Source organism: Cyprinodon tularosa, unplaced genomic scaffold, assembly GCF_016077235.1.
Source record: "Cyprinodon tularosa strain WSP-4 unplaced genomic scaffold, ASM1607723v1 ctg137, whole genome shotgun sequence".
Lineage (NCBI taxonomy): Eukaryota > Metazoa > Chordata > Actinopteri > Cyprinodontiformes > Cyprinodontidae > Cyprinodon > Cyprinodon tularosa.
In genome coordinates this window covers 1,537,435-1,555,698 of record NW_024038189.1, presented here as the reverse complement: position 1 = coordinate 1,555,698, position 18,264 = coordinate 1,537,435, and the positions used below count along the sequence as shown (strand labels likewise).

At 39.5% G+C, this 18,264-nt stretch overlaps 1 protein-coding gene across 2 annotated transcripts in view; it reads right to left on the bottom strand.

The window, feature by feature from the left end:
- Window positions 1-335: 335 nt before the first annotated feature.
- Window positions 336-18,264, bottom strand: part of acox1 (acyl-CoA oxidase 1, palmitoyl) — a 33,505-nt gene continuing 15,576 nt past the window's right edge. For both annotated transcript variants that reach the window (XM_038278039.1, XM_038278040.1), the window contains exons 9-14: window positions 17,064-17,254; window positions 15,000-15,179; window positions 6,803-6,908; window positions 6,470-6,613; window positions 3,231-3,437; window positions 336-675 (exon numbers count right to left, since the gene is read on the bottom strand). In XM_038278039.1, coding sequence (XP_038133967.1) covers window positions 625-675; window positions 3,231-3,437; window positions 6,470-6,613; window positions 6,803-6,908; window positions 15,000-15,179; window positions 17,064-17,254 — 879 coding nt within the window. In that variant the 3' untranslated portion in view covers window positions 336-624. The remainder of the gene's footprint in view (window positions 676-3,230; window positions 3,438-6,469; window positions 6,614-6,802; window positions 6,909-14,999; window positions 15,180-17,063; window positions 17,255-18,264) is intronic.

The window sequence follows — 18,264 nt, the reverse complement described above, 5'->3', positions numbered from 1 at the left end:
GTCTACTTCCCTACACGCCGTTCTTTTTGTCCTCTGATTGTAGCTTTTATTAACTGAAGCATCCCATAAACTTAGCTGATCCGTTTAAGGAGGAAAGGAGGAGAAGTTCAGGGAGGATGGAAGGTTATAGATCGACTGACACTAATTGGAAAAAGACTTTTAGAAATAACCACATGGGAAAACTAAAAATACTTATGAAATATTTCTGATGTGAATCAGGAAAATGGGGAAAAGCTTCAGTATTTTCTTACTAGTACACCCAGAATTTCATGAAGCATTTATTATTTTAATCAAAAACAGTAACGATGTTTGCTTTCTGTTTTTAAATCTATCCACTTGGCTTCAATCTTTATTCATTCCGTTAAAAAGAGATTCATTTATTCCTCCGTCAATCTTATTTATCGCTCTGCTGAACTTCCATAACACTTCAGACTTATCAGCCGTCTACCAAAGCTGTAGCAGATGTGTTTGTTAAACCAGAAGTGGACGGAGTGCTGCAATCATGGTGAAAAATGCGCTGATAAGCAGAGGAATCCATCATGGGGCTGATACTGCAGGTTATTAGAGGGGAGATTCGGGCAGAGTTGAAGGGTCCCAGTCATTAGTGGAGCTCCTTTCATTAGCTTACAGCTTGGATCGCAGGGGCTTCAGGTACTTCTGGAAGGATTCATGGACCTACAGAAAAAAATACCAGTTTCAAAAAGAAGAAAGATAAAAAAAATTCAATCACACTGGAGTTTCAATCTGTTTGACTTGTATTAGAATGTTTTTTCTCATATTCTAAGAGAAAGAGGCTTTTTATTCAACAGTGGAAACAATTTTACCTCTAAACTAAATGTGAGTGTAGCTTAGATTGAGGTCAGCAGCTTAGTGTTGAAGCAGCCCGACAGCTAATGCTCTGCCAGTAAATAGAAAGACTTTTCTAGATGCAGCAGAAAGAGGAACTCAGTATTTAGTGATGGAAATATTACACATATTAAGCCACCGCAGCTGTTTGCTTATTAATGGTCCTTTTAGTCACAAAGCTAAAAGCTTTGTTGTTTTAGATCTGGATTTCCTGCGATAGAATAACAAAGCTCAGGTTAAAAAATTAATGAATTTTTATCTGTTTTACAAATAAAATCAAAAAACGACTCTGGTAGGCGTTTCAGGTGCCTCTGGACCAGGACCAGCAGAATAAAGAACAGTTTTTTCCTCAGAGCTGTCACTTTATTGAACTCTAATCCTCCCTGATCCCAACCTGCTCATATAGTGATAGACCAGGGGTCACAATTAAAAATCATCGCAGTGCGGATAAATAAAATCAACCAGTAAACGTCTGGAGACATTTTTTATTATAATTTGTTACTTTAAACAGAATTTAACACCGAAATAAAATGCAGGTGTTTATTAATAATAAAAATTATTAAAATCTAAATGGTTTTTGAAGTAAAGAACAACAATAGTTCAGTTTGGTATATAGATAATTCCCTGACTCACTTTCTTAAAAATTTTTATAAAACACCTTTCTTTTTCTGTCTTAATGTTGGCAGTGAGCTTTAGGCTGCCCTGCAAGGCTTTAAACCTGGGTTTAACCAGAGACTAAGCCATTCTCAAGCACATATCAAGGAGCTCATTTTGAGCCTGGATCCAGATTTATTGTTGATTCTGTTCATGGTGGAGAATCCTGCTTCACAGCAGCAGGTTGAGCCAAACATCCTCTAAATGTGCAGGGTCATCTTTGAGCACGCCATTTCACTTTTCTTTCACCAGTTCACCGCAGTTCTTCCAGTAGTCCACACTTTCTCTGCTCTCTTTTTCTCATGGTCTTCTCCTTCTTTCCCATCGCCCGGCTTGCCACAGGTTTGCCTGCTGTGTCTAAAAGTAGCAGCAGCAGCAACCCAGACTGACAGCTCATTGGCTCATTTGGATCACGTGCAGCCTGGAGCCGGACGCTCCCCAGGGCTTTACCGTATTAACAGGAGAAGAGGGGCAAGTGACGTTTTGACACGGTCGTCAGACAACGTGCAGTAATTTATAAATGTTTTAAATCAGGTCCAGATTAGCCAACAGGTGGGTCGGATCCAGACCATCCTGCTGTAGCAGCATTTCTATTGGTCTGCATGGAGGTTAGCTACATTTTTCTTAATGTTCAAAGTGTGCGTTAGAAGAGCTTGTATTGGGCTTGAAGTGAAGAGAATATAATCTGTGAAACATAATTTGAAAAGAATGCTATTTGTAAAAAAGAATAAAACATGAAATCTATTAGATCTGAAAAAAGTATTTAAAATATATATATTTTAAACAACAACTTATGAGAAAACAGCAAAGTTACTCTTAAATTCTTTTTTGAATTCAAATATTTTTCAGCAGCAGCAGCAACCCAGACTGACAGCTCATTGGCTCATTTGGATCACGTGCAGCCTGGAGCCGGACGCTCCCCAGGGCTTTACCGTATTAACAGGAGAAGAGGAGCAAGTGAAATTAGACACTGTCGTCAGACAACATGCAGTAATTTATTAATGTTTTAAATCAGATTGAGTCCGGATTAGCCAGCAGGTGGGTCCGGATCCGGACCCTGGTCCGCTAATCTGTGACCTCTGTGATAGACGCTCCTCTCCCTCTTCACACCTGCCTCCATTTTGTTATTTGCAACATGATAATGTTAACTTGCACTGCTGACTGTTACCTTGACTGAAACAGTGATTTGCACTGCCAACTGTTTATTTACAGTATTAATTGTTTACATATACAGTTGTAAACTTTAACTAATACAGAATGACCTTCCACTGCACTTTAATTAGGAAAGCTTCTGTCCAAGTTTTAGTTTTATTTATTTATTTTGTAGTAATAGCATTGAATATTCTGCATCGCTGCTATTAAACTTCTTGTTAGACCTAAACTGCATTTCATTGCCTTTTACCTGTACCTGTGTAATGACAAAGTTGAATCTAATCTAATCTAATAAAACGCATTTTTGTTTATCCCAGTTAGATCTTTCTGTTACAGAATAGCATTTAGCTGCATGTTCTGGGTGTGTGTTTCTATGAGATCCAGTCTGGACGCCAATTTTTCCCCCGTCCCTCAGATCAGTTGGTCTCCTTCGCACAGAGCAGTGTTTTCAACATGGAAAACATCCAGGAAATCAATAAATTCCTATCCTCAGCTTAGCTGTGCATCTCTGCAGCTCCTCCAGAGCTCCTACGAGCCCCCTGGCTGCTTTTTCAAATAAAAACTTCTTTTGTTTTTACCTCTGTGGCATTAAGAGGTGAACGGCGAGCCCACTCGAACATATTCTCATAGACGTTTCCGTCATAACGGCCCAGGACTGAATTCAGCTTCTTGTCGTGGATGTCGAAGGCGTCGACCAGCGCCACTGCGTTGGGTCGCAGCTGAGAGAGAAGCTCTTTCACACGAACTGAAATCTGCAGGACCTGGGGGACACTCAGCAGTGCAGCCTGCAAGGAAAACAAAATACTGATCAGAATCTGTTTTCTTAGGCAAAAATTTGGACACACAACCACAGTCGGCTTTCCCCTCTATGGTCGGACGTCTTAAATATAAAAACTAAATATTTGTGGGAAGAATATGTCAGGTTTCTGTTATGTTTTTTTTTTTTTTTTTTTTGAGTATTCAGTCTTGCTTTACTCCTTGTTTTCTAGTGTTAGTGGTTTATTTTTATTTTGCTGTGTTCTTTGGTTTTTTAGTCTGAGTTCTGTTATGTTTTCTTTTGAGTGTTTAGTTTTCTTTTCTCCATGTTTAATAATCCTAGTAATTTTATTATTATTTTGTTGTCATTTCCACTCTTCCAGGTTTCTATTTGTTGCTCTTTGCTGCCCTCTTGTGTTCTCCTTCTTCCCTATCTCTTTCCCTCTCTTGTTCTGTGCACACCTGCTCCCAGTTTCCTCATTAGCCCCCTCTTTGTCTCAGTCTCCTTTAAAAGCCCTGTCTCTTCAGTTCCCCTTTGCTGGGTCCTCTTCATAAACCGTCTAACTTAATTAAACTTGCTCCAACTCAGTCTTCCAGAGTCTTCCTCGTTGAGATAGTGATTCCACTGATGTCTCCATGGTTTCATTGTTAGTTTGGACTTTGTTTTCATTATTGGATTTTGGATAACCTGTCTTTATTTTCAGTTTCTCTTTCATTAAATCTAAAAGAAATTCACCTCTGCCTTCCCGCCTCTGCTTTTGGGTCAACAATCCTTAACTAAATCCTGACAGAATAAGCTTAAATTTGTCTTTCTGTCCTTGGTAATGTGAATGCATACACACTGTTTTTATAGGAGAAGATGAGAAGGTCGAATTGAAGCAAATATTGTAGTATTGTCCTGGTTGTTATGGGCTGTTGAAGTTTATCTACACTGTTATTCAAAAAAAGGTGAAAAAATAAAATCCACTGGACTTTGTTTCCAAGTTTGAAGACATTTCGCTTCCCATCCAGGAAGCTTTTTTTAATACAAAATATCAGAAATAGCGTTGAGTTCAAGGCTTTATATAGTAGCCCAACAAAACCCTGTTTTTGTTTTGAAAACGTTTGTTAGAATAATTGTATATAAATGTATCTGTGTAATGTTATCATGCATAAAGCTGTGTGCTATGTGCATGTTTTCATATCCACCTTTTCTGAAGTATACTGTGATTTGTAGACTTGGTTTTGGGGAGGTTGTGGTCGATCTATGAGCAGCACTCGACCTGCTGAAGTTTGGTGAAAAGCTTTAACAGCTTAAACTTTGACTGAACCCTGAAATTTATAGGATGTTTACTGAGACTTCAAGTCTGAATTTTTGATGTTGTTTCTGATCTCTAGAGCAGTCTCAGCTGTTGTAACAAGGGACCCCTGATTTCTAATAAATAGCGAGCAGAACGCTGGGACTGCAGAGTGAGGTGGAGATTGTAAACTCTGCAGTCTCTTCCTGCTATCCTCGCGAGTAAAACTAAATTAATTGTCTCTGTGCCTTCTTTCTTTCCCTGCATGTATGTATGATCTTTTAGGTGCTTAAACCTGACGTTAAAAATGAAAAGGCTGACCGAGTCCACCCCTTTGGAATGGGGGGTCGTTTGGCTTCTTTTGTTGATCTTATTTTCATATTCGAGCACAGGAGGAAAAAGCTCTACAAAGGGTCATAATTTTATACTCCTGTATTACTAATGGTGGTATCAATGAATACCAACAAATAGGGCACCGATACCATTTTTAGAGCCAAAAGTTTATTCAACTATTGTCACCCATTCCATGTAGGCAATAAAAAGTTCTACTGGATTCACTTTGTTTTAGTCTTTTTTTCCTGCTTCACAAAGGTAGGCAGCAGCTTAACAAACCATGATGGCAATTATTTTACATCTAAGTAGTCTGCAGTTCTATATATATATACACACACATCAATTTCAAACAGATGGTATCAGTCAATACTGCACAGCCAGGTATCGGTGCCAAAAAATGACATTGCCAAAACACTTATTAAATCCAAAGCTCTAAAAAAGATTGTGTTTAACTTTCCACCATTTTTTTTTATGAGACCTGGCGTTATTTATAAACCATCATGTAAAAGTGGATATATGTCCAGCATATTAAAATGAACACATGAAAATAAAAAACTGATTAAATAAAAATTTTTTGCACTCAAAGCAGTTTTCCCTTAAGATAACAGCTTTACCTACAAGTTTGCTTTCAACTTTGCCACGGCATGATTCTGCCCCTACTGTACTTTTTCTCCAAATGTTAAAATGGTATTCATGTCGATTTTTAGTTTCATCAGACCCACAGGACTTTTTCGCAGATCATTTAGCCTGTAATAATAGCTTTTTCAATCCAAAATGTTAGAAATAGCGTTGAGTTCCAGGTTTTATCCAGCAGCCCAACAAAGCCTTGCTTTTGTTTAGAAAACATGCAAATAGAAACGGGACGAACGGGTCCCCCCCTTTGGAATGGGGGTCATTTAGCTTCTTTTGTTAGCCTGCAATGCCCCATACCTGTCTATGTCTCTGAAAGGGGGGTCGTTAGAGGGAATTGTTGGCCTGGCTGAATAAGCGAGGTCTTCTGTTCTCTTGTAAAGGAGTTGGGGTTACGATAATAGACCCCCATTCCAAAGGGGTGGACCCATTCGTCCGTTTCAATTTGCATGTTTTCTAAACAAAATGTCTTCACACTTAGAAAAAAAGTCAAAGATAAAAGTCTTAACAGTCCAGAATGTGTGGGATCCGCAGAGATGTTGGCTGCCCTTTTCCTGACCTGGACAAGTCCTGGATGGAGGGAAGGTCTACAGACCTGAACGTCTGCTGCTGGGTCCAGTGGCCGAGCCAAACCACTTTACAGACTGATTAATGGCCACATCAAAGATGACCAAACAAAACAAAATGATCCAGATTTCCACCATAAAAGTCGACAGGAAGTATTTAGGAGCTTAGATTGAGACAAGATCAAACAGCTAACTGAGCAAAGGGAGATGACAGGTTTCAACAGGCCGGTCTGCAGATATGAGAGCTTAACTTGCCTGCAGGAAGTCTCCAGAGTTCCTTGTGATTCCATGCATGGCGTAGAGCAGAGCCAGGGTGGACAGCACAGAGTGTATCGCTGTGTCGCCGACTCCTTTCAGCTTGTCATGGAAGACTTTCACCACAACATAGTGACAGTGGGCCTAAGGGGAGCAGATGGCAGGGGAACCGAGGGAAAATATGAGTTTCTACAGCAAAATGGATTGAGATCATTTACAACACGAATCTACACATTAGGATTAAGAAAAAAAAACATCCTTTAGTTTTATTTATTTCTTTTTTTTACAAATGAAAAGTGAATTTACTGTAACTGTAGTAGAAATGAAACTTACATCAGAGGCTCTGACCAGGTCGATGGCGCTGTTGTTCCAGGCGTCCTCCTGGGACTTCCTGTGCTGCAGCTCCTGCTGGATGCTTCTGGCTGCCATCTCAACCAGACTATAAACACACACAGAAAACCTGCATCAAAGACTGCGTGTTGCTCTTATAAACTTCACACAGATGTAGGGGTGTAGATCACACCCATCATAGTTATTCAATTCAGTATCAACTTTCTGACCCAACGATTCGATTATTCTCCATACTCAAGAATACACCGCGAAATGATTCGATGAATTGGTTAAATTTTTTTCTACTTTACAGGCTAAACAATTTTTCAAATTTGAAATAAATCAATGAAAGCTGTAATATTGTATCGTATTTTATTTGAGAAACAGAAGTAAAAAAGTTGTACTCCACCTAGGCTTCTAAAACCTCATTCACTGAAAAATAATAATGCCTCTGTGTTATAGATTCTGAAAGGTCTCGCATAAAAAAATACTGCAAGTGGAAAGAGGGTAGTGGCTAAATGAAGCGAGGTAGGAGGGCAAAATAAGTTAAGCGCCAACGCAGCACTGGAGTGCTGGAAAAAAAAAAAGAAAAAAAAAAAAAGAATCGATTCTCTTGCGGACATGTCGATGGATTAGATCGTGTGTTGGATTGATGCATCGATACAAAACGATTAATATTTACACCCCTACACAGATGCAGGATCTAATTAGTTCTAAGCCTGAGTTAAACCTCAGTATAAATCCAGATGTTCCGTTTCTGGATCCATATGTAAATATTAGGGATGCACGATATAATCGGCCCCCTATCGGTATCGGCCTTAAAACTGAATATCGGACATCGGCCACCCCACCGATATTTAACCCGATATTTGATCAGCTTCAGCTTTCTAAAGTCAAAAAAAAAATAAAAAATACTACTTCTTCCTCAAAAACTTCTTTTTTTTACAGACTTAAAAACTTCTAAAGACGAGGGAAAAAATATTGATCCATTAAAATATCCCAATATCTTCCTATGCTGATATATTGTCATTTAAAAACACCATATCAATCTCTTTTACTAATTAAATATTGCTATATGTCATCGTTATGCTACGAAATCCCCTGAAAATTCACGAAATTTTGCCATATTTTTATATGTTGATATATTGACGCGGTATCGCTCTATTTTACTAACAAAATCTCACAAGAATTTGCAAAATATCACGAGAGTTTGTAACAGAACAATGAAATTTCACAAGATTTTGAAAGTAAAATAGATCGATACCGCGTTTTTAAAAATCTATTTGATATCAGCATATGAAAATATATTTGAGTATATTATTTTTCAAAGTGTCAGAAATGGATAATAAAACTGCTATTTTCAATGACTACTTATTTTTGTCCAGCTTTAACATCGGTATCGATATCGGTTATCAAAATGAGCACCTTGATCTGTGCTTGAGAATGGCTTAGTCTCCATTCAAACCCAGGTTTAAAGCCTTGCAGGGCAGCCTAAAGCCCACTGCCAACATTTAGACAGAAAAAAGAAAGAAAATAACAAAAAAAAAAACCACTCAGTTCAAGTGTTTTATATACTATGTGAATCAGGAAATTGTCTATAAACCAAACTGACCAATTGTTCTCTACTTAAAAAAAAAACACTTTAGATTTTAAAATGAAAACATAACATATTTTTAATATTTTTTTTTATTTGAAAAGTCAGTGTATAACATGGATGCATAAACACCTGCATTTTACTTCAGTGTTAAATTCTGTTTAAAGTAACAGAATATGATAAAAAAGATTTTTACTGGTTGTTGATTTTCTTTATTCCGACTTTACTGATTTTTAATTGGTGACCTCTGCTCTAGAGGAAAGAGCGCCTCTAGAAGTGAATAGAATATGATCTGTATGACGCAATTGGGGAAAAAAAAAAAAAGAATTATATATATATATATACACAGGTGCTGGTCATAAAATTAGAATATCATGAAAAAGTATATTGATTTCAGTAATTCCATTTAAAAAGTGAAACTTGTATATTATATTCATACATTACATACAAACTCATATATTTCAGATGTTTATTTTGTTTAATTTTGATGATTACAAATGACAACAAATGAAAATCTCAAATTCATCATATCAGAAAATTAGAATATTACTGAAGACCAATAAAAACAAAGGATTTATAGAAATGTTGGCCAACTGAAAAGTATGAACATGAAAAGTATGAGCATGTACAGCACTCAGTATTTAGTTGGGCCTCCTTTGGCCTGTATTACTGCAGCAATGCGGCGTGGCATGGAGTCGATCAGTCTGTGGCACTGCTCAGGTGTTATGATAGCCCAGGTTGCTCTAATAGTGGCTTTTAGCTCTTCTGAATTGTTGGGTCTGGTGTATTGCATCTTCTTCTTCACAATACCCCATAGATTTTCTATGGGGTTAAGGTCAGGAGAGTTTGCTGGCCAATTAAGAACAGGGATACCATGGTCCTTCAACCAGGTACTGGTAGCTTTGGCACTGTGTGCAGGTGCCAAGTCCTGCTGGAAAATGAAATCTGCATCTCCAAAAAGTTGGTCAGCTGCAGGAAGCATGAAGTGCTCTAAAACTTCCTGGTATGTGGCTGCGTTGACCCTGGACCTCAGAAAACACAATGGACCAACACCAGCAGATGACATGGCACCCCCAAACCATCACTGACTGTGGAAACTTTACACTGGACTTCAAGCAACGTGGATGAAGTGCCTCTCTTCTTTTCCTCCAGACTCTGGGACCTTGATTTCCAAAGGAAATGCAAAATTTACTTTCATCAGAGAACATGACTTTGGACCACTCACCAGCAGTCCAGTCCTGTTTCTCTTTAGCCCAGGCAAGACGCTTCTGACGCTGTCTGTGGTTCAAGAGTGGCTTGACACAAGGAATGCGACAGCAGAAACCCATGTCTTTCATACGTCTGTGTGTGGTGGTTCTTGAAGCACTCACTCCAGCTGCAGTCCACTCTTTGTGAATCTCCCCCATATTTTTGAATGGGTTTTGTTTCACAATCCTCTCCAGGGTGCGGTTATCTCTCTTGCTTGTACACTTTTTTCGACCACATCTTTTCCTTCCCTTCGCCTCTCTATTAATGTGCTTGGACACTGAGCTCTGTGAACAGCCAGCCTCTTTAGCGATGACCTTTTGTGTCTTGCCCTCCTTGTGCAAGGTGTCGATGGTCGTCTTTTGGACAACTGTCAAGTCAGCAGTCTTCCCCATGATTGTGTAGCCTATAGAACTAGACTGAAAGACCATTTAAAGGCTTTTGCAGGTGGTTTGAGTTAATTAGCTGATTAGAGTGTGGCACCAGGGGCCATCAATTTTGAACCTTTTCACAATATTCTAATTTTCTGATATGATGAATTTGAGATTTTCATTTGTTGTCATTTGTAATCATCAAAATTAAACAAAATAAACATCTGAAATATATGAGTTTGTATGTAATGTATGAATATAATATACAAGTTTCACTTTTTAAATGGAATTACTGAAATCAATCTACTTTTTCATGATATTCTAATTTTATGACCAGCACCTATATATATATATATATATATAATATATATATATATATATATATATATATATATATATATATATATATATATATATATAGTTTAAATAAAACAATAAAAGATAAAATCTTTAAAAAAAATGTGAAAATATAACATGTGAAAATATTAATATTTAGAAATTATTTTTACGAAATAAAAGTTTCAAAATACAAAAATTAAAAAAAAAGAGGAAATGAGGAAATTTGAATTCATTTTCCTCAGATACTTTTTTCAGTTTTATTTCTAGCAACCATTTTTTTCATTTCAGCTTACTAAATGTGTTCCTTGCTTGCAAAAAATAATGGAACCAAATTCACTCCATAGCTCTATTGAAAGCCTGTTTAATGACATCAATGAGAAGTTACGTTTCCAGTCTATAACCAGCCATGAAGGGAAACAGGAAGTAGGGAAAATGTTGGAGGTGATCTGGTCAGATGAGACCAAAATGAAACTCTGAGGTCGACAAGCGAAAAGTTGGATGTGGTGGAAACACCCTGAACAAACCTTTCTCATAGTAAAACATGTGACAGTATGACGGTAAACGGTATCGGAGGAAATAAACTTGTTAGCGGTAGCAAAACTGAAATGAGGGCAGAAGTTGACCTTCCTGCAGGAAAACAATTAAACAGAACTTCAGCAGAGAGGTTCAGATCTTCAGATTGCCCAGAGCCAACAGGTAAATACATTTTATAAACACTCTCCATCCAACCTGACTAAGCTTGAAATACTTTACTTAGAAAAAAGGACCAAGCTTAGTCGCTCTTAATGCAAAGGGATGCAGGAAAAGCACCCAAACAGATCAGCAGCTGCAATTACAGTAAAAAGGTGACTTTACAGAGTTGTTGACTGAAGATGCCGAAAGCAAATACAAGTGCTGGTCATAAAATTAGAATATCATGAAAAAGTAGATTGATTTCAGTAATTCCATTTAAAAAGTGAAACTTGTATATTATATTCATACATTACATACAAACTCATATATTTCAGATGTTTATTTTGTTTAATTTTGATGATTACAAATGACAACAAATGAAAATCTCAAATTCATCATATCAGAAAATTAGAATATTGTGAAAAGGTTCAAAATTGATGGCCCCTGGTGCCACACTCTAATCAGCTAATTAACTCAAACCACCTGCAAAAGCCTTTAAATGGTCTTTCAGTCTAGTTCTATAGGCTACACAATCATGGGGAAGACTGCTGACTTGACAGTTGTCCAAAAGACGACCATCGACACCTTGCACAAGGAGGGCAAGACACAAAAGGTCATCGCTAAAGAGGCTGGCTGTTCACAGAGCTCAGTGTCCAAGCACATTAATAGAGAGGCGAAGGGAAGGAAAAGATGTGGTCGAAAAAAGTGTACAAGCAAGAGAGATAACCGCACCCTGGAGAGGATTGTGAAACAAAACCCATTCAAAAATGTGGGGGAGATTCACAAAGAGTGGACTGCAGCTGGAGTGAGTGCTTCAAGAACCACCACACACAGAGGTATGAAAGACATGGGTTTCTGCTGTCGCATTCCTTGTGTCAAGCCACTCTTGAACCACAGACAGCGTCAGAAGCGTCTTGCCTGGGCTAAAGAGAAAGAACTGGACTGCTGGTGAGTGGTCCAAAGTCATGTTCTCTGATGAAAGTAAATTTTGCATTTCCTTTGGAAATCAAGGTCCCAGAGTCTGGAGGAAAAGAAGAGAGGCACTTCATCCACGTTGCTTGAAGTCCAGTGTAAAGTTTCCACAGTCAGTGATGGTTTGGGGTGCCATGTCATCTGCTGGTGTTGGTCCATTGTGTTTTCTGAGGTCCAGGGTCAACGCAGCCACATACCAGGAAGTTTTAGAGCACTTCATGCTTCCTGCAGCTGACCAACTTTTTGGAGATGCAGATTTCATTTTCCAACAGGACTTGGCACCTGCACACAGTGCCAAAGCTACCAGTACCTGGTTGAAGGACCATGGTATCCCTGTTCTTAATTGGCCAGCAAACTCTCCTGACCTTAACCCCATAGAAAATCTATGGGGTATTGTGAAGAAGAAGATGCAATACACCAGACCCAACAATTCAGAAGAGCTAAAAGCCACTATTAGAGCAACCTGGGCTATCATAACACCTGAGCAGTGCCACAGACTGATCGACTCCATGCCACGCCGCATTGCTGCAGTAATACAGGCCAAAGGAGGCCCAACTAAATACTGAGTGCTGTACATGCTCATACTTTTCATGTTCATACTTTTCAGTTGGCCAACATTTCTATAAATCCTTTGTTTTTATTGGTCTTCAGTAATATTCTAATTTTCTGATATGATGAATTTGAGATTTTCATTTGTTGTCATTTGTAATCATCAAAATTAAACAAAATAAACATCTGAAATATATGAGTTTGTATGTAATGTATGAATATAATATACAAGTTTCACTTTTTAAATGGAATTACTGAAATCAATCTACTTTTTCATGATATTCTAATTTTATGACCAGCACCTGTATATAGAGCTCCCACTGCAGAACTTTATTTGTAAAAAAAAAAAAGCAAACAAACAGAAAGCAGCCATTTTCTGCAGAACATACAGCACAGCATTGAGATGAAGCCAATATTTGACACACAGGACTGTAACGCCTTCTCCAAAGACAAACTCCAGCACTTTTGATGCTTTTGTGGATCTCAAAGAACCATTCATTCATTAACTGACTGAACCGTAACCAAAATCTAACAGGATAAAGATAACGGACAAAGAAAGGATTCTTTTTTGGGATCATTTGGCTACGTAAACACAGCAGCCTAAGTGAACCAAATCTGATTTTTTTGCCAATATGCGACCTGGATCTGATCTTTTCATGACAGTCGGAACAACACAGATTAGATTTTTTTTTTTCAATGTGACCCAGACCACTTGGCTCTGTGTATACTGAATCCAATACATATTGGATCTTTTCAAATGCGACCAGGTCGAATAAATCCAACATGGCTGTTCGGACACAGAACTTCATTAATACCTAAAGGTCACTATTCTGCATCTCGCTACGCAGAAACGGGAAGAAAAACAACCACCGTGGTGGACGATAATGCAGAGATTAGTCCTTATTTTTAACCATCTTGAAAAGATCATGTTTTTAAGGTTGGTGAAAGACGCTAGATGTTCTCCAGCGCTACCATCCATGTTTACTTCCATAAACACAGAGCACACTCGCTTTTGACGTCATTGCGTCCTCTACTGCGCATGCAGGACACTTACCGTATTTTCGCGACTATAAGGCGCATATAAATGTCTTTTTTTCCCCTCAAAATGTGCGGTGCGCCCTATGTGTGTTGTTATTGCGGACGTTGTTGAGACCGCCATGAGAACGTTAAAGGGGGAAGTATGGGCGTGGATTGGCTGCCATGCAAATGGACAGAAACTGCCGCCTATGGTGATTTTTAAGAGAAAGACTTTACCTAAAGATACTTTTCCAGCTGGAGTCGTTATTAAGGCAAATGAAAAGGGCTGGATGGATGAGGAGATGATGAAAGAGTGGCTGAGGGAGGTGTATGTGAGGAGACCAGGTGGTTTTTTCCACGCATCACCATCTCTGTTAATCTGTGACTCCATGTGTGCCCATCTCGCTGTTATTCCGGGAGGTCTGACAAAGGAACTTCAACCGCTCGACATCGGTGTGAACCGGCCGTTAAGGCTGCGAGCGGCGTGGGAGCGATGGATGACCGACGGAGACCACAGTTTCACGAAAAGTGGAAGGCAGCGCCGGGCAAGTTACGCCACCGTTTGCGGATGGATTGTAGATGCTTGGACTAATGTGTCTGCTGGCTCTGTTGTTCAAGCTTTCGCAAAAGCCGGCATCATTTCCGAGGAGCCGCCCGGCACGGAAAGTGACCCTGACAGCAAAGAAGGGGAAATTGGCATGTCTGATTTAGTGCAGCTGTTTAATTCAGAAACAGAGGATGATGACTTTGATGGGTTTGATTAATACTTTGTAATAAATACATGAATAAAGCACAAACATACTCAGTTTTGCCCCCACTCTATTTTTAAATATGCAGTAGAGGTATTTAAATGTTGTAGAGGATATGTACCAGTATATAAAACCTGCGCCCTATAGTGCGGTGCGCCTTACGGTCGTGAAAATACGGTAAGCTGTGCGAATGCAGTTCACACAGGAGATCGCATACAAGTCGCATATATTTGGAAAGGTGAAAAACAATGAAAAAAAAAAAACACAAAAAATTGGAATTTAGCATTAAGGCCTGTAGTGTGAACATCACTGTTATTAGCCTCCTTCCCACAGACGGACTCTCTGTTCTCACCACAGCAAATGGATTCAGGCGGGACTAAAGTGGGCAGCATACAGTGATGTAATCAGAGACATATCATCTTCCTCAGAGAAAACGATAGAGGAAAAACTCTGGCTGACAGAGAACGACTGAGGGAAACAGACGTTGATGGAGACAAATCAAATACCGGAAAAACCTCATTCCATTACAAACGACCAACATTTCTCTGCACGCTGGTGATTAGGCTGAAATAAAGAATCTCTGAAACTCATCTAGTTCACCTCCCAGTCTGGCTGGCAGAACTTACTAATTCTGGAAAGATAATCTTATAAAAGATGTCCCACGCCTCTTTGATGCTGAGGCTTTCACTCACATGGCAGCTCGGTGCTTGTAGATCTCCACCAGGCTGCTCAGGTCATTGATGTCCACCACGGGGGGTCTGGCGGCGACGGCCTGAGGCTGCACCCTCCTGTCCCGTGACTCATTCAGGTAGGACACGATGCCACTCAGCTGCTGGCCTGCTCTGGCCTGCCGGTAGCTCTTCACCAGGTACCTTCGGGGGGGGGGGGATTTACCATTAGGCAATACTAGGCAGTTGGGATGGAACGGTTTATGAAAACCGTCCGAACCGTTCGGTTCGACTGTCTCGGTTCGGTTCACGTGTGTTTCGTTCGGTTCATGCACTGCAAAAAATATAAATCTCAATAAGTTATTTTTTCTTAAAATAAGTGTGTTTTTCCTTGATTTGAGGAGATAAGTAAGACACTTTGCCAATGGAACAAGACAATTTCCTTTTAAAATAAGAAAAAACTATTTTATCGTCTTATTTCAAGTAAATATTATCTAACTATCTTATTTTAAGAGTGAAAATACTCATTCCATTGGCAAATCATCTTATTTACCTGCTCAAATTAAGGCTAAATATACTTAATTTAAGCCATTTTTTACTTATTTCTGGATTGTTTTTGCAGTGTGCGCTGCTCCTTTTTCTCATAGGCGAAGCGTTTAAACTCCAGAGCAGAAGGTGGCGGTACTGCGACCAAAGCCAACCACCACTGAGTTCCTTGGAGATCGTAGAGGGCATGCGCCAGATCATTAAATTGAAGCACCAAAACATGCAGAAATGATCCATGGTTTCCGCGGATCATTAAAAAGAATTACAATTCATTAATTTTTTTATTTTTTTTTCATTAATTTTTATGGGATTTCGGGGTACACTGGAAAAAGGATCTAAAAATAAGTAGAAATGTCTTAAATTAAGTGTATTTACGCTTAATTTGAGTAGGTAAATGAGATAGTTTACCAATGGAATGAGTATTTTTGCTCTTAAAATAAGAAAATTAGATAAAATGCACCTGAAATAAGACAATGCAATTGTGTTTTCTTATTGTAAGTGTAAATTGTCTTGTTCCTTTGGCAAAATCTCTCTTTTACCTACTGAATCCAAGAACAAATACACTTATTTTAAGAAAAAAAAAAACTTATCTAAATTTCGTTTTTTTTTTCCAGTGTAACAATCAACCGAACCGAACCGAACCGGGGATTTTGTGAACCGTTCCACCCCTACTAGGCAGTTGCTTAGAGACCAAAGTTCCCCATAAAACTCTGTTTACATGTATGGTTAAGACAACTATTCCTTATTTATTTTTTTGAATAAAAATCCTTTTGCTAAAATGCCGTCGCCTTTTTGGAAACACAGGAAGGAGCAATCAGCTAAGTGAGCTTAGTGCTTGGAAAAAAAATCTTCCTTTAGAGACAGCATGAACAGTCAGCTGAGTACAAAACATAGAGAGGAAAACAAGAAGAAAAGGGACAAGAAGAGAGGGACAAAATGGGTTTTATGTGTCATCTTCTCAATTCATAGGGCCTCGGGCCCCAAATTTCCTAAATCGGCCCCTTGTTTAAAAATACTAGAAACAGATTTAGGAGCAACTGAAACTGTATGAGTTAAAATGGGATGTTTTAGAGCCAAACATGGAGGCGATTTTGGTGACATAATGTGGAGAAAATACAGAACTGTATTGAGCAGAGCTGAAAGCCACACGCTTCATGAAGACAACCTGACATTCTCAGGTCTTTTGTTCCTTTAGTGGATCCCGTTTCACCCCCTCCCTACAGCCTTCTCTTTCTGGGTGACAATGTTCAGGTATGAGCAAACTGTGGGAAGGAGCTGCTGGAACTGGTTTCACTGGGAAGCGGAGCCTCTGGAAAAAGGCTGAAAAATCACCCGGCAGGTTTCTGAAACACATCTGCTGACCTTTCAGGATCTAAGGACCCAAAACAGGCAGCTCCTCCTGTTTGTTTATAGTGAGGGCGGAGGCAGGCCGTGTCTCCAGGGTTTCTGTCTAACTGTAAACAGCCGTGTGGTTGAATGTTTACATCTCAGCCTGGCTGGGAGCTCTGTGGCCTTTACACTTTGTTCTATAGTTAAACGTACCTTGCAGTCTGCAGCATCATGACCGTGTTCTCGCCCTCATAGGTGCAGGTGGGTGTAAACTCCACGTAAATGTCTGGCAAGGCGCTGCTACGGGAGTAACCGTGGCCACCACATGACATGCGGCATACTTCGATAGCAGAGTTGGCTTCCCAAGTGGTGAAGGCCTTAAGACCAGCAGAGAGGGCGTGGAGCTACAGGACAAAGAGATTCAGTTTAGGAAATCATTCAATACTTCAAGATAAACGGCTGATTTAATTCCCAAGAAAGGTTTATGATCCTCTGCTTTCTTTTTCTGCAAATAATACAGCAAACTAATGGAGCGCACTCGCCATCATTCCCAATGTAACCATAATACAAACAGCCAGACTTTAAAGGTGCAAAGCTACGTTCATTAACACTTTTTAAATATAAACACCAGTAACTCTGGTTGCATACGTTTTTCTGAAAGAGAATTTTGCTGGAGCATTATTTATCATTTTTGTGTTTGGAGTCCTCTTTTTGCTCAATTGTTTGTAAATAAATTTTGACCTGTTTTTCAGTGTAGTCCTGTTTCTCTGACTGTGTCTAACTGGATGTTCTCTCTTCATCCTCTGACATGGGAGCTGGCTCGGAGCTCGTCTGCCTGGCTGTGTTTCCTGGACGGGGCCGCCTTTTACTAACCTGACTCCGCCAGATGGATTTGCTCCGCATATCCACCTGGAAACCTTCCGTTGAAGTAATTTTGGGAAGGGGCGAAAATACTGGTTAGCTGATTGGCCTATGTTGGTGATAGACGGGCCAAATAAACCAATCAGATCAACGAAGCATATGACGTACTAACAGAGCAAAGACGAAGAGGAGGCAATTGATAGATCAAACTCTTGCCGAAACCAGTCGGGAGAAGAGCAAAAACATCTTTTCCTCTGAGAAAAGCCTCCAGAGCAGTGTTTTGCTCTTCTTTCAGTGAAGAAATACTCTGTAATTCCGATAAAACTTGCTCGATAGCCACGCTAACGCTAGTTTCATCGGCTGAAGCCGCCATGTTCTTTAGACTGAACTGTCGCGCTTCTCGTTGCGTCACACCTCAACCCGCCTCAAAGCCAACGCTGATTGGACATTCGTTTGGTGAACGGTTCCAAATTTTCTTTAACGGAGAGTCTCCAGACTGATCTGCGAGTGAAACCTTGAAAGCTCGCGAGATCAGGATGGTCTCACGAGGCTA